The sequence below is a fragment of the Gilbertella persicaria genome (genome assembly GCF_025201335.1).
Source record: "Gilbertella persicaria strain CBS 190.32 chromosome Unknown B0P05scaffold_16, whole genome shotgun sequence".
In the NCBI taxonomy this organism is placed as follows: Eukaryota; Fungi; Mucoromycota; class Mucoromycetes; order Mucorales; family Choanephoraceae; genus Gilbertella; species Gilbertella persicaria.
The window spans coordinates 434,282-448,815 of NW_026251977.1; the positions used below are offsets into that span (position 1 = coordinate 434,282).

The window sequence follows — 14,534 nt, forward strand, 5'->3', positions numbered from 1 at the left end:
TTCTATAAACATTACTTTAAGCTATTCACAAAAAAAAAAAAAAAGTCAGGCTACTGTTTAGTATATTACTTTTCAATGACATCTTATAGCATAAATCAATTTCTTGACGGGTTTACAAATAACGATTGTGACTCTTTATTTGTGACCGCGTCTCAATACAAAAAAAAACCCTTCAATTATTTTTTTTTTTCTTCGAGATCTTTGGACTACTTGATCAGACACATATATACATATATACATACAATGGCCCCTGCTGCTACAAAGTCAAAGAAATCACCTGTAAAGAAGATACAAAAGACAGTTGCTGAAAAGGCAACTGAAACTGGTTCTAAGAGAAAGCGTGTTTCTGTTGAAGCACCCAACAAGAAGAAGACACCTGCTGCTTCCAAGAAGACAGTAAAGAAGGAAGAAAGCAGCGATGATGAAGAAGAAGTTGTTGCTTCCAAGCAAGAAGAAGATGAAGAAGAAGAACTTACTGAAGAACAAGAAGAAGCCTTGAGAAAGGAAATTTTGGGTGACATTGCCAGTAGTAGCGAGGGTGAAGATTCTTCAGACGAAGAAGCTGATGGTATCGATAAAAATGAAAGCGTTGTTGCTTTGGACGGAAAGAAATTAAATGAAAGTAAGGCCGAAACAAAGGAAGCTTTTGATAAGAAGAAGGCAGCTAAATCAGCCAAGGTAAGATTTTACATCTCTCTTTTGCTTTTGAGTTTGGTATTAACAAACAATGGGTGAATATAGTCTACTAAGGCTGAGGAAGAAAAGGGTGTTATTTATCTTGGTCGTATTCCTCACGGTTTCTATGAAAAAGAAATGAGGGGTTACTTTAGTCAATTTGGTGACATTACTCGACTTCGTCTTTCTCGTAACAAGAAGACCGGCAAGCCTAAGCACTATGCTTTTATTGAATTCCAATCTCGCGAAGTTGCTGAAATTGTTGCAGAAACCATGGACAATTACCTCTTGTTTAGCCATATGCTCAAGTGTCAAGTTGTTCCTCCTGAGAAGGTCCATGAAAAGCTATTCAATGGTAGCAATGCAGTCTATAAGCCCTTCAACTACGAACTCCGTAACCGTCAAATTCACAATAAGAGAAAGACACCTGAACAATTAGAAGCTAAGCATAAACAACTTCAAAAGACTGAAAAGAAATTACGTGAGGCAATCAAGGATGCCGGTATTGACTATGATTTCCCTAGCTTCTCATAAATTTCCCCATCACTCATATCTTCATCCCATTCATTCTTATTAAGAGAAAGTTGTAATTAATCAGAATAAACAAATCTATCATGCCCTGATATCAAAAGTCACAAAACTCAAGTCACATGATCAAAAGGGCAAAAACCCAAATCAAATGATAATGAGAAGTGAATAACCTTCACGCAGTATTTTATCCTCTTTTCTTTTTCTTTTCTTTTACACAAGGGTTCTATGTCGGCCGAAATTAATTCCATATTCTATCAAGTAAGTCTCTCAAAAGAACAAGCAGAGCCATAAGACTAAACAATACTAGTCCATACAAAAAGATCTGAGAAAAGCAACCGTCAAGGAGATTGGGGAATGCATCAAGGCAGTCAACAGTACGCTACTTGCTCAAGCACGCATGTCAGTATCTGGAAGAAAGGATGAGCTTATTACACGAATGACCAAATATATCATCAGTTTGATTGCCAACAACAAGCGTGCTAATATCCAAAATGTGGTCCGTATTGTGAACGAAATAGTGCCTAAAAAGTAAGTGTATGTCTTGAATGAACGCGTCTAATGGCCATAAGGATTTTTTGGAGATTTGAAAATGATCGCATTTATTTCCATAGCCCGTCTGAACGATCCCGAGTTGCTTTTCATGAAAAGCGAGGTAATACAATTGAAAACATGGATTTCAAACCAAGTCCTTTTCTGAAGCCTATTGCAAGATTGACACATATCAAGGTCTGCCCTAGTAGGTTGAATGCCTTTCTTTGGCCTTGTCCATATTAAGACCCCTCTATAGTTGCAAACAAAGAGAGACAATCCAGAGTATTCCAATTCACTTTGGCAGACGATCACCGAGCCATGTTGGCTACTCCCAATGCTGTTGACGATCGACCTATTTACCAGATTCGTTTTTATTGTGCAAAATATACCAATACGACAACATCTAATCTACTGGTTGAATTCCCTAATATATGTGAACTCAAAGTGAATGGGAATGTGATTGGTGGTAGTGTAAGTCCCAAGAGCGTAGATATATATATAGAGAGAGAAAGAGAGAGAGAAAGAGTATATGTGTTTACTTGTGTTAGATACTACGATGCTTAAAGAACAAACCGGGCACAGTCAATCCTCCAGATTTGACCATCATGACACGAAAATCAGCATTGAATAATGTCGAGCTTGTGTATGTCAGCAGTGATACGCCCTTTATTGCCAGTGCCTATATTGTCGAAAGAACGCCTGTGATTACTTTGATCCAGACCTTAAGGCGAGAAAGAGTGCTGCCAAAAGAAAAAGTACTGGAAAGGCGTAAGTTTGATTCGACTGTTTGTTTCGGGTAACTCATCTTGCTTTGCCTAGTACAAGAGATTCAACAAGATACTGATATTATTATGGAATCAGAAACACTGTCTACCAAGGATCCTGTAAGTTAGATTGTGTCAATCATCTACTAACAGTGGTAGCTTGCTTTTACACGTATTGTGACACCTATTCGATCCAAAAACTGTCAACATTTACAATGTTTTGATGCCTATACATATCTTACCATGAATGAACAAACACCTACTTGGACATGTCCTGTATGCAACCGACAGATTGAGGATTGGGAGGATTTGATTGTAGACCAATACTTTAGTGAAATGTTGAAAAATACACCTAAACATATAGACAGTGTTCGTGTAGAACCCAATGGTCAAGTCACTATTATAGATGAAAACCCTGATTTAGCGCAAGAAGAAGACTCTGATGAAGATTCTGAATATGAGCAATTATTTCGAGAGAAAGCCAGTGTGCCACCTGAGGAAATACCTACGATTCTTCTTGATGACGATGAAGAAGAATTGCAGGCTAATCCAATTGCTGGCGATCAACAAGCACAAGAAAATATACCCACTGAACCACCAAGGAAGAAGCAAAAGTCTGATGTGATAGATTTGACAATAGACAGTGATGAAGAGAACGAAAATACACCCATACAGTTTGTGAGGTAAAGCATTTGTGTACATATAAATATATTGATACACATACACATACACATACATACAACAAGTAGAAAAACATATTTTTAATTTGAACATATATCTATGCTCAGTTTTCCACTAGATCAAGTGTCTGATGAAGCCCTTATTCTACCTCATTCTGGCACAATGCTTAATACTTACAAATACAATTGACATCTTTATTCTGAAGCACGTAAAGCCTTCTGTACTTCTAATCTTCTTTCTTCCAATAAAGACTCCAATTCACGCTTCTTTGATCGAACATCGTCCACAATACGGTTTAAACGACGCACAGCATCACGGGCAGCATCAATATCACGCTCTTGTTTACGCACCTTGTCCTCAATATCACTTTGATCTGTCAATTGGCGTAGTTTATAGTCATAAAGGGCTTGGAATTGATCACGAAGAGGACGGGAAGCAAAAGATTCATAGTCCTCACTTTCTTTAGCTTCTTTGGCCTTATGTTCTGCTTCTTTGACGCGTTCTTTTAGTTCAGCCAATTCTCTTCTTAGCATATCTTCTTCATCGTATTTTGTTGCCTTTGTTCCTTTGCTACTTAAAGAAGTACTGGCAGCACCCAATCGATTGACATAGCTATCAGCTAATTTAGCACTGCTAGTCATGGACTGGCTGGTACCTTTGCGTGCACCTGTACCAGAGCCAGGGCGCTCTCCAAAGTCAGCTGCATATTCACCAGCAAATGCAGCATGAAGATCTGGAGGTAATTCTTTAGGGATACGAATGCCTTTTGTACGTTGATTCAAGACATGATAAAACATCAAGCATTGATCTTGAGTAAGAGCATTTGTATGATTTACATCAATAAGTGTCCTATGATGCTTGTAAGTAAAAGAAGAATTGATACTCTTCGATCTCACCATGCATTTGTTAGATCAGTACGAGTAAGACCCAATGTGTTGTAAAAGTCTTCCATTTGACTGACTATAGAGCAAGTTAAACAACATTTTGGGATTGTTCTCTTACATTTCACTTTGCCAGTATCATTGGCATATTTAGCATAGATGTTCTGATATGATGTCATTTCGTCCGTCGTCATATCCCAACTGAATTCAGGTTCGGCTTGTTGACCATAAAAGCCTGTAGGTTGAGGTTGTTGATATCCAGTGGGTTGAGGTTGTTGATATCCAGTGGGTTGAGGTTGTTGGTAGCCTGTGGGTTGAGGTTGTTGGTAGCCTGTGGGTTGAGGTTGTTGATAACCAGTGGGTTGATATCCTGTAGGTTGTGTTTGTCCATAATACCCAGTAGGTTGTGGTTGTTGATATCCAGTAGGTTGGTACTGTTGTTGTTGAGGTAAAAGGTGAGTTTTGTTAGAAGGAATCAAAGAAGATGGAAGAGAAACAGGTGGATCAACACCATTAATACAGTCAAAAGTCAAGTGCATGGCAATACAGAACTCTTCAAAGTCAAGATTACCATCTTTATCAATATCAGAAAGGTCCCTAACATAGTTTTGTCAGTAAGATGAGCATACGTAGTGCATACATACCAAATACGCTCTAAACGGTTAGGAGGTAAATTGGAGTTCAATAAAACATCGCGAGCAATAGCACCTAACATGATGTGAGTTCAATGTGTTCATCTTGTTCTTATGCTTACCTGACATGAAGCCGTTGACTTGGCCTCTTGCTTGAAAGATTTCGGCATATTTTTGCCTTTCAGCTTGTGTAATTGCACTCATAGTTATTTTCTAATTGAAAAAGAAAGTGAAGAGAAAAAGAGAGCCAAGGACAATAATTATACAGCACACGGTCACAATTTCCTTTCATGGACAAGACATGTTTCTTTTTTTTTTGGATACAGAGGATAAAAAAAGCTTAAATCTGTTTATTATTTAAAAAATGTATATACACTAAAAAAAGTGCATTTAGTGACGACGAGAAGCAGCAACGGCAGTGGTGAGTTCTTCAATCTTCTTCTTGGCACGAACAAAAGTACCGAGCTACATGACATGTGAGTTGATGTTATTGATCTTACACAAAAACTTACCTTAGACTTGCAAAGCTTCTTGGCACGCTTATCCTTGGAGTTCTTGATCAATTCCATAAGACGACGTTCGTAGGGGGCGAAGCCAGCGACTTCACGGATGATGCCACGAACAAAAGTGGTGCGCTTGGAAGCAGCCTATTATTAAAAAAATAGTGTTAAACAACTTTCTCTTTCTTCTTCTTCTTTTCTCTCTCTCTCTCTCTCTCTCTCTCTCTTTTGTTGCAGAAGAAAAAAAAAAGAAAACAGTAGAACAGCAATGAGTCTCCAACATGTTCAATCGTGATCTTTTCCATGTCGAATCTTTCTCCATGCTGTTTTCTATTCGTCTTTTTTTTTTCTGTGCATCAATCCATCAATCCATATGATACATACACCAATCTTGTTAGAGGGCTTAGCCTTGAGTTCACGACGAGTGACGATGTGACCTTTGTTGATGCCAACAGCGATACCAGACTTGGATGCAACCATTGTATGTATAATGAAAGAGGGGGAGCAAACAAATCGAACGTCTTGCTGGTCACTTAGGGCTCACGCTCTTCTGCTGAAAGGCCCGATGGATTCACTTTTTGATTTCCGGAAGAGTCCGTTCCGGATGTACTGAATTTGAAAATTACCATCCTTCGCCTTCATTGCATGATTTTCATCTTACGAAAGCTTTTGGCTTATTAGATACTCTTTCATTGTTATACTATGCCAGATGGATATGTAAAAAGAAAAAAGAATTCACACACACATACACACACACATACATCTTAATTTGCTACTGATTAGTCTTTGAAAATCGATTCCGAGTAAAGTTGACTTGTGGAAACTGCATACATTTCATCTAAATTATGAATTTCAAACGAATACTAACAAACGGTTTGGTAGTACATAACAAATGCTTCAACAGTGAAAAAAGACAAATCTTTGTCTCATTTTTTCCATGGACAAATGAAAAGATCAATAAGCCTAGTTATATACGCAGGGTGCCTTGTATGTCAGTAAACATTGTTTCTATGCCAACTAGACTAGTTGTTTGAGCTATCCATTCATTTAAAGCGTTTAACTAAAAGAAATCTTAGATACAATGGACAATTCTTTATTATCCAAACTATAAAAAAAACACTTACATAATGTAAAAAAAAAAGAGTATAATGTCTTTTATTATTGAATATTCATACAATGTGAAAAAAAAATTGGTTCTTCTAACCAGTAAAAATCTTCATAAACAAATAAATACATGAACCAACAAAACGAATAGCAGATAAACCAGCCACAGACCAAAGAATAAAACCAAGGTAAGCAGTAGCTCTCTCTGTGTAAGTACCAAACCAACTCAGAATGTTTTGTCCACTGGTAATAATGACAACCAAAATTAAGTTGGACATAATCCAGGAAGTAACAAGAATGGTTCTGAAAGACTTGTAGTAATCTTCTTGCTTTGTCTTGGCGTCTCTCTTACTTACTTCGGGTATCACGACAGCCTTCAAATCAAGACAAGCTTCATCGTATTGTTCGTTCAAATCTTTTTGTTCAGTAGGAGCGGCCACTTCAACTTCGCTTTCACCGTCTTTGCCTTTGGATGATTTGACTACACCAAGATCGGTAGAAACACCGTTATCACCCTTGGTACCCCAAGATACATCATGTGTATTACAGAAAGCGTAGATGTTGAGTACGTTGGTATAACTAGGTGACATAAAGATATAAGGCACCAAGCTGGTAAAGATGTGCCAAGGATCCAAGAACAAAAGACTCGAGACAAGATACATGATATACGTGGAACAGAGAGAGATAATGACATTTCTGAAAGTACTTTGCTTGACCAGACCTAGGAATTCTTGGCTTACATTACCATTCGCGTCTTGAATAGCTTCTGAATAGGCTGTACTGACAGCAATGACAGTGATCCACAAGGTACAGAACATAATATAGGCCATCAAAAGAGCAAAGAAGACGATAATCATGGTATATGCCCACTTCAAACCCTGGGGTCTGTTACCCATAGCAATGATGATTTGAATGATAAGAAGCAGAATATAAATGTAGTTGAGAACAGTGTGAATGACATTACCGACATTGGAGCTGAAGGGTGCGTTGTTTACAGTAGTGATGGAGGTTGTCATAATATAAAAGACCAAGTAGAAGTTACCGATAGCAAACCAAGAGAAGATAAGATTGTACAATTGATACAAGTCGTTGAACATGAAGATCAACTTACGTAAAATGAAATGGTCTGAACTCCAGACCTTTCTCCAATGAACCATGGAATAAATACCAGCAAAGAAAGAACCATTAAGCCAACGACGACGTTGAGAAATAAATTCAGCAACGGTTTCGGGGACATCAGTTTCACCTGAAGCATTAGAAACATAATGAAGTACCCAAGCAGCGTCTTTTTTAGCCACAAGTTCATAACACAAGATACGATCTTCAGCAAGATACATGTTTGCAGTAAAAATATCGGCATCAGCACCGTGCATCTTTTCACCCAAGAAATACTTCTCAAGAGGACCTACACCATGAATATCATTCTGAAGGGCTGTGTAACGGTAAGCAGAGAAAGCACCGGGTAATACTGAAATGTGACCAAAGACAGATTCAAGTGGTTTATCCAAAATATTGGACATTTTGTACTCAAAGTTCTGAGAGGCGACAAGAGGGTTAAGCAGATACATGCCCTTTGGACCCAACATGGCCTTAATTTCACCACATGCACCAGCTACATTACGGTTGATATCGAATGCTTTCCAAAGGTGATAGATTGATCGTCCACCAGGTCTTGTACCAACATCAAGCAATACACACACATTGGGCTTTATAAGAGGACCAAAGGCTTGGAAGAACCAACGATGTGAGTTAATCTTCTTCTGATTCTTTTCCTTGAGACAGAATAGGATTTGAACTGGTACAACTCCTAATTCTGCTCCTCTAAAATTCATGTCCGCATCAATAGATAATTGTGTTGTATGCTATATAAAGAAATAGAGTATGTTTAGTGTAACGTTACTAATAATTAAAAATTTTATATATACCTCGTAAATATGAGCAGTTACTGGTTTGCCTTCGACAACGTTCTTGGCTAGACCGTCTTGATAGACACCCATGGCAGCCAATACAGAGAGTGTACGAGGATGGATCTTGGTACGACCATCGGAAACGACACAGACAACAACCTTCTTCCAGCCATTGGCACCCCAAGTCTTTGAACGATCACGAGAACAAAGGTGAGAAATGTTCTTCATAACACCATTCATTGTTCTACAGAACAAAACATCATCTTCCTACAGAAAAAACCAGTAAGAAAAAAAAAGAACTGAGTAATCACTATCTTACATTGTACATGGTCAAGACAATGAATAACTCGGTTTCTCTATGCAACAAGTTTTGACGCAATCGATAGTTTTCTTTCTGAAAATCAGAAGGATCACAGGTAGCAGCAGTGTATCTCATATGAGTGAATTCATGTTCATCTCTATATTTCACTCGTTGAAGGTATTTGTTTGGTACAGGGTTATCCAATACCAAATTACCACCCGTCAACTTTACTCTTCTCACTAAAGATAGATTGCTTTAGTAAACCACGTTTTACCTCCTTATCACTTTACCTGTTTTGTATCGTCTTGTTTGTCTTCTGGGTGCAATACCAAAGTCGCCAGGCCCGCCACCAATCATGTTGGAACGTGGAGTGGTGGGTGAAGAACCGTTTGATTGTAACAGAGGTCTTTGCATGCTGGGTGTACCAGGAATAGAAGTTTCGTAATAGTTGAGTGTGTTATCAGCGGGAAATCCAGGGCTACCACCACTATTATTACTATTGCTGTTGAACGAAGTCTGTTCCATTGAATATTCTTCGCCTGTATTAAATTTGGTTCTAGCAGGTGCTCTCGCTGATGGCAATGGACTATTGCTGTTGTTTTGAGGATTATCAAATTGATACATTTTGCTGGATTATTTCAAAATGTATGTGTATATAAATTCACCAATGTCTGAAGGAAGGAATTATGCAATTGTTTAAGGAAAGGAAAGAATCAGCAGCAGCCAAAAAAAAAGAGTGAGAGAGAGGTTGGTATAAAGGAAAAGAAAAAAAAGAAAAGGTTGAAAATAGAAAATAAAAGGTTATTTAAATATAAAAGCTTTTTTTTTTTCGAGGCAGTAATTAAAACTGAGTGGTACAAGGCATTTAAAAGGTTGAAATCGCACATACCTTTTTCTGCTGTTATATGTCTGGGTTATGGACATTTAAAGGTTATTATTACCAAAATTAATAAAAATATTCATTCACCATAAGCTGGTGCCCTAATATTAGATTTCATGTGTAACTTCCACGAGTTGCTCAGACTTTATTTGACTTGAACACATTTACAAAGTTTATTTAGTAGTAAGAATATGATTATAGTATGTTGAAGGCAGTTTTGACTATTAAGAAAAAGCATACAGACTATGATAAAGAGAGAAAAACAACACCACTTTTACTATGATAAAAAGAGAGGGGAGGGGAAATAGAATCAACATTTTCTTGCCAGAAAAGATGATAAAGAAAACGTGCTTTAGCAAAAATAAAGGCCGGCACTCATGGTGCCTGGATAGATCGACTCTCTTGTCTATCCATTCACCATGAACAAGAGATCAAAATGACATTTATGATTTTTTTTTTTTTTTTACAAAAGATTTATTTTGTGATGTCTCCCTCTTTCTTTTACTTTTGCTTATCAAGATTGAATTCTTACCAGTTTTGTTTAGCAAGTAGTACTACTATTGTTCTGAAAGCATGGATTTAAATCTCTGGTCACCGTACATACTTTTTCGTTTTTTATAGCTCATCAAACCATGTTACACGATGCATGGACAAAATACATTATAAGAAATCCCGCTTTTAAAAAAAAAGGTTTATCTATTTACAAACACTTGAGCATGACAATTTTTCGGATGATTGTTTGTCGCTTTACTTACTGAATCAGTACAATGCTACAAGTTATTAAGAAATAGATAATTCTTACAGCCTTGTTTCACCAGCTATGTATAGTCGCTGTGTCTCAATTTAATTTACTGAGTTTGTCTACCACAAACCTTATGTATTTATTCACTATATAGCAAAAAAAAAAAAAAATAATGAAGCTAACTCTTTTGTTATCATTTGGAGATAATTGCTTTTCAGCATACTATTTTTTTTCTTGTTTTTATACAAAGACCAACTGGTTTTATAGACAAGATCAATAAAATACACTTGAATAAGACAAACCCCTTGTCAATTTTCATAACTTGTTATCCCTGACAACAGTAGTGTCTGTTTTGTACTACAGCACAAGTGATTGCAGGCATCACAACACTTACCATAAAAGGTTCGCATTTTCATCCTAAAAAACAAAAGTAGTTGGACACGTTGTTAAAAAAGGCTTTTGTTCGGATGGAGACTGTCTCGACTATCTTTTGCCGATGAAGGGGGTATGCTCATGTATTTTCTCTGCTCAGCATTTTGAGACTAAATTTAGCTCCGAGATTTTTTGTTGTTTATAACTCGAAAAATGTTAGGAAGGGGGAGCGTTTATTTTGAATGAGAAGGAGTCGAGATAAAAATGGTATCTTATCAGCCATTTACTTGTGTGATCCTCATGGCAGATCAACTCAATGGCCTAGAATATTCTTGCGTTTATACGTAAAGTTTCTTTTTGCATAAAACAATAGTTTGATCAAATCAGATTTGAAACTGTGGGTTCGTCAGTAGATTCAAACTAGGGTTACACAATGCCTTGGTTTACAAAGCACTATCTTTTTTTTTTTCGTCATTTCTTCTTATTATTTATTTTATGTCGACAAGTATTCCTACAGTTCAAGCAGAAAACTATGTACGAGGTGTGTCTTTTGACACTATGACAGATCAGGATCAGCCTGATTATTCTTTCACATTACGAGGAAAGACGCAAGGATATCAACGAACAAGAAGAAGTAGAACATTTATGGTAGCTACAGACTTAGCACCCTATAGTGACTATGCTTTAGACTGGGCTATTGAGGTAATATATCTTAAACATAGACGCCTTTCTTATAGTATTGGATAGAATATCATAGACTCTGGTGACGAAATCATTGCCTTGAGTGTTCTCACGGTAGATATGAGTGGTAAGAACACAATACAAAGACACATGGGTTCTCATACCTCTATATAGAGAACAGACCTAATTTATCAGCCATGTTAAGAAACGAGGAACTAAAAGCTAAGGAAAGAGCTTCAGCTGTTATGACTAAGATCATGGCAGCAGGTAATCCTGATATGAAGGTAAAAAAAAAAAGAGATAGAGAAGGGATAATGCCAATATCTCATATGGAGTTATAGATCAGTGCAGTGATTGAATTCGTGATTGGAAAGGTTCAGGAAACAATTCAGAATATGGTGAGTTACGAGACAGCAAGACAAGCCATACTGATTTGTCACTAGATTTCTGTATATCAACCTTCTATGCTTATTGTTGGAACAAGAGGAATGTCTGAATTGAAGGGCATGTTTATCAATAGCGTATCAAAATATTGTTTACAACACTCTCCTGTTCCTGTGGTTGTGGTCCGTCCTGAAGATAAAGTAAAGAAACAATTAAAAAAGGTAGCCAAGAAGCCAAATCGTCTGAGTGGCATGTTTCGAATCAACAGTCATTCAAGTATTTCTAGCCTAAACTCTAAAGGCTCTGATTCGTCAGACAGCAGTTCTGAAGATGAAGAGGTTCCTGGGCTTGAGAAGAAAGTTCAGAGACTGTCTGTTTTTGATAAGATTGGTCGTAGATCAAGATCTGCTTCTCCAGCTAGACCACCTGTTCAAAAGAAGTAATGCGATATATACATAATAGGAGGTTTATTAAAGAAAAAGGATTGCAACATAATAAAAAAGAAAAGAGTGGGGGTATTAATTGACACGTTCAACTTGATTGACTTTGTACTTTTTGACAGCATCATTATCGCTGTCACTGCTTTGACTAGAAGTGTCATATTTGAAGTTGGATTGCTTGGTATCGTCAGCAGCAGTCTCGACTGGAAGACCATCCAATTGAGGATCATGCTCCAAACTTTTACCAGGACCATGGAACCATTTACGAGCACGAAAGTGATAGTACAAGACAGAAAGAATAATGACACCACCAAATACTACAATAGCATAGTTCATATTATCGGGCGTAACAGGATTTTCAGTAGGGCAGATAAATAGAACAGAGGTCAATAAGATCCAACATAGACTGATGACATTAATGACATCAGAAAAAGGACCTAAATGGAAAGGACCACGAACAAAGATCTTTCTTGCAACAAACACTTTGAGAGCAATAGGAATGAAATAGGCCATGGAAGAAGCAATGGTATTGACAGAAACGATAGCATTAAAGGCTGTTTCGTTAATGATGTACAAGATACCAACGACAATGGCAAATACAATGTTGAACCAAACAGCCCAGACAGGAGTCATTGTCTTTTGATTGATTTTGGCAAGATGGCTGGAGAATGGCATGGCACCGTCTCTGGCAAAAGCGTATACCATTCGAGAACTACCTAAAGTCAAAGCAGAACCAGAAAAGAACATGGCACCCATAATGATAGTCGTAAAGACAACTGTCCATCGATAGCCAACACCATCCAAAAAGACCTTGACCATAGTGGGACTGATATCCGTATCAATGATTTGCGATTGAAAGTCTTGTACACAAAAGTTGACAGAGAGCAAGAACATGAAACCAACAAGAGCTGCTGTTCCAATAGCATAAAGAATACCACGAGGAGCACTACGACCAGCGTCTTGAGTTTCATCAGACATGTGTGCAGCACTATCAAATCCAGAGAGGGTATATTGACATTGCAAGAGACCAATTAAAAACGCATAACCTCCAGAAGAAAAACCAGTTTCATTTTCGAAATAAGTAAACTAAAAGAGCAATTGAGTATATTTTCTTTTTTCAAATAAGTTTGACTTACCACCCATTTAGCATCAGGTTTGTTGGGTGTCAAGACAAGACCGACAACGACAATGATAAGAGTGCCAATAAGATGCCAATACAAAGAAGTTTGGTTAAAGAAGCCATTGTATTTGACACTTATAGAATTAATAAGGCCATGGACAACAGCAATTACAATAAAAATGCCATATTCCCAATAAATGGTAGGCTTATTAGTAGGGTCACTAATGTTAACAATAGATGAAATGAATTGTGCAAGACCAATATCAGCAGATGTAATTGCGACTACAAAAAAAAAAAATTAGAAAATGGGAAAGGAAGGCATTGTTTATGATAACATACCAGTCTATTAAGCAATGAATTAGTATATTGTTTATATAGTAAATCAACAAACTTACCAAGCCAAGCCAATTACACCAACCAGTCAACCAACACATAATGGGAACCCATTCGGGGGAGCAAGCTTAGATACCCAAATGTATAAACCACCAGTAATAGGATAAGCAGAACAGATTTCAGCCAATGAAAGGCCAACTCCAAAAGTAAAGACAGAAACGAGAATCCAACCCCATATAACGGAAACGGATCCACCAGCAGCCATAGCATCACCCCATAGCTAAAGTATGATTTTAGTTTCAATGCATGTATTTGCCCATTGTTTCTTACAGGAGTAAGACCAGAAAGAATGGAGCAACAGCCAAAAGCAATTGAGAAATTAGAGATTGTAGACATTGTCTTATTCATTTCCTATTCAGATTTTCTTAGTTATCTGATTTTAAATTGCATAGTTTAGTCTGTCTTTACTTGTTTGTAACCCATTGAATGCAAAAGTTCTTCTTCAGTTTGAAACTGATGTCTGTTTTCACCGGATTCATTCACCTCATTGTTGCTTAGGTTACGGTCCATGCCAACCATAGAATAATTAACTCTCGAAGTGCTGTAATTTTCGTATAAAAAAGGGGAGTTTATAAAAAGAAAGAGAGAAAAAAAAAAAGAAAAGATACTGTAGTTGTTTGATTTACTCTAGTATAGTTTGATGTAAAAAGGGAAACTAGATGACTTTTTTGTTCTGTTTTTTTATTTCCTAGCTTAATGTTATAGATCAAGCAAGAAAATACAAGTAAAAAAAATAGTCAATACGAGTAAAAAGAAAAGAATAAAAAAGGACCCTTTCTTTTTATACTTGTGTGCCAATGCTTTCTAGCGCTGCTTCAATGTTTTTTAGATACTATCCTATTCTTCATTTGTTCATTCTTACATGACTCCGCTTTTTGAGATTTGCCCTTTTTGTTGAGAATACAAAGATTTACAAAATCGGCAAAGGATACCATCGTGTCAAATTTTCCTACAAGCATAGAAATGCTTATTGTCCTATAAGATGCCTTCGCTGACAAATGCATCGTAGCACTAA

At 37.1% G+C, this 14,534-nt stretch overlaps 7 protein-coding genes across 7 annotated transcripts; 3 read left to right on the forward strand and 4 right to left on the reverse strand.

Annotated features, from left to right (window-relative positions):
- Window positions 1-205: 205 nt before the first annotated feature.
- B0P05DRAFT_538930 (uncharacterized protein) lies at window positions 206-1,343 on the forward strand. The gene is made up of 2 exons (XM_051577898.1): window positions 206-678; window positions 742-1,343. Exons 1-2 carry the CDS (start codon window positions 244-246, stop codon window positions 1,207-1,209), a joined length of 903 nt encoding a protein of 300 aa, XP_051435764.1. The 5' UTR covers window positions 206-243; the 3' UTR covers window positions 1,210-1,343.
- Window positions 1,344-1,431: 88 nt separating this feature from the next.
- B0P05DRAFT_586520 (PINIT domain-containing protein) lies at window positions 1,432-3,188 on the forward strand (the record flags this gene model as incomplete). The annotated part of the gene is made up of 7 exons (XM_051582519.1): window positions 1,432-1,464; window positions 1,514-1,734; window positions 1,776-1,942; window positions 1,994-2,208; window positions 2,286-2,505; window positions 2,557-2,621; window positions 2,661-3,188. The coding sequence occupies 7 exons, from the start codon at window positions 1,432-1,434 to the stop codon at window positions 3,186-3,188; spliced, it is 1,449 nt and encodes a 482-aa protein (XP_051435765.1).
- A 94-nt stretch (window positions 3,189-3,282) lies between these two features.
- On the reverse strand, window positions 3,283-4,971 carry B0P05DRAFT_68387 (cytoskeletal-regulatory complex EF hand-domain-containing protein). The gene is made up of 4 exons (XM_051583832.1): window positions 4,818-4,971; window positions 4,708-4,771; window positions 4,079-4,660; window positions 3,283-4,031 (listed from the first exon to the last, which is right to left on the reverse strand). Exons 1-4 carry the CDS (start codon window positions 4,897-4,899, stop codon window positions 3,377-3,379), a joined length of 1,383 nt encoding a protein of 460 aa, XP_051435766.1. The 5' UTR covers window positions 4,900-4,971; the 3' UTR covers window positions 3,283-3,376.
- Window positions 4,972-5,085: 114 nt separating this feature from the next.
- B0P05DRAFT_571061 (50S ribosomal protein L36e) lies at window positions 5,086-5,675 on the reverse strand (the record flags this gene model as incomplete). The annotated part of the gene is made up of 3 exons (XM_051581356.1): window positions 5,086-5,160; window positions 5,208-5,342; window positions 5,580-5,675. The coding sequence occupies 3 exons, from the start codon at window positions 5,673-5,675 to the stop codon at window positions 5,086-5,088; spliced, it is 306 nt and encodes a 101-aa protein (XP_051435767.1).
- A 719-nt stretch (window positions 5,676-6,394) lies between these two features.
- On the reverse strand, window positions 6,395-8,864 carry B0P05DRAFT_468357 (chitin synthase 2; the record flags this gene model as incomplete). Its single annotated transcript, XM_051574428.1, has 4 exons — window positions 6,395-8,161; window positions 8,225-8,473; window positions 8,526-8,746; window positions 8,798-8,864. 4 exons carry the CDS (start codon window positions 8,862-8,864, stop codon window positions 6,395-6,397), a joined length of 2,304 nt encoding a protein of 767 aa, XP_051435768.1.
- Window positions 8,865-10,988: 2,124 nt separating this feature from the next.
- Window positions 10,989-12,082, forward strand: B0P05DRAFT_538955 (uncharacterized protein). Its single transcript, XM_051577899.1, has 5 exons — window positions 10,989-11,203; window positions 11,249-11,309; window positions 11,357-11,466; window positions 11,524-11,580; window positions 11,626-12,082. Exons 1-5 carry the CDS (start codon window positions 10,997-10,999, stop codon window positions 12,007-12,009), a joined length of 819 nt encoding a protein of 272 aa, XP_051435769.1. The 5' UTR covers window positions 10,989-10,996; the 3' UTR covers window positions 12,010-12,082.
- A 2-nt stretch (window positions 12,083-12,084) lies between these two features.
- B0P05DRAFT_586525 (amino acid permease-domain-containing protein) lies at window positions 12,085-14,038 on the reverse strand (the record flags this gene model as incomplete). Its single annotated transcript, XM_051582520.1, has 5 exons — window positions 12,085-13,092; window positions 13,143-13,408; window positions 13,553-13,739; window positions 13,790-13,870; window positions 13,928-14,038. 5 exons carry the CDS (start codon window positions 14,036-14,038, stop codon window positions 12,085-12,087), a joined length of 1,653 nt encoding a protein of 550 aa, XP_051435770.1.
- Between the last annotated feature and the right edge of the window lie 496 nt (window positions 14,039-14,534).

Excerpts from the sequence above, each read along its gene's own strand:
- B0P05DRAFT_538930 (XM_051577898.1), top strand. The coding sequence starts at position 244 with ATGGCCCCTGCTGCTACAAAGTCAAAGAAATCACCTGTAAAGAAGATA. Across the intron at positions 679-741 it reads AGGCAGCTAAATCAGCCAAG|TCTACTAAGGCTGAGGAAGA; the intron begins GTAAGATTTTAC and ends GGGTGAATATAG.
- B0P05DRAFT_68387 (XM_051583832.1), bottom strand. The coding sequence starts at position 4,899 with ATGAGTGCAATTACACAAGCTGAAAGGCAAAAATATGCCGAAATCTTT. Across the intron at positions 4,772-4,817 it reads AGTCAACGGCTTCATGTCAG|GTGCTATTGCTCGCGATGTT; the intron begins GTAAGCATAAGA and ends ACATCATGTTAG. Across the intron at positions 4,032-4,078 it reads ACTGATCTAACAAATGCATG|GACACTTATTGATGTAAATC; the intron begins GTGAGATCGAAG and ends CAAGCATCATAG.
- B0P05DRAFT_538955 (XM_051577899.1), top strand. The coding sequence starts at position 10,997 with ATGTCGACAAGTATTCCTACAGTTCAAGCAGAAAACTATGTACGAGGT. Across the intron at positions 11,310-11,356 it reads TCTCACGGTAGATATGAGTG|AGAACAGACCTAATTTATCA; the intron begins GTAAGAACACAA and ends ACCTCTATATAG. Across the intron at positions 11,581-11,625 it reads AGGAAACAATTCAGAATATG|ATTTCTGTATATCAACCTTC; the intron begins GTGAGTTACGAG and ends ATTTGTCACTAG.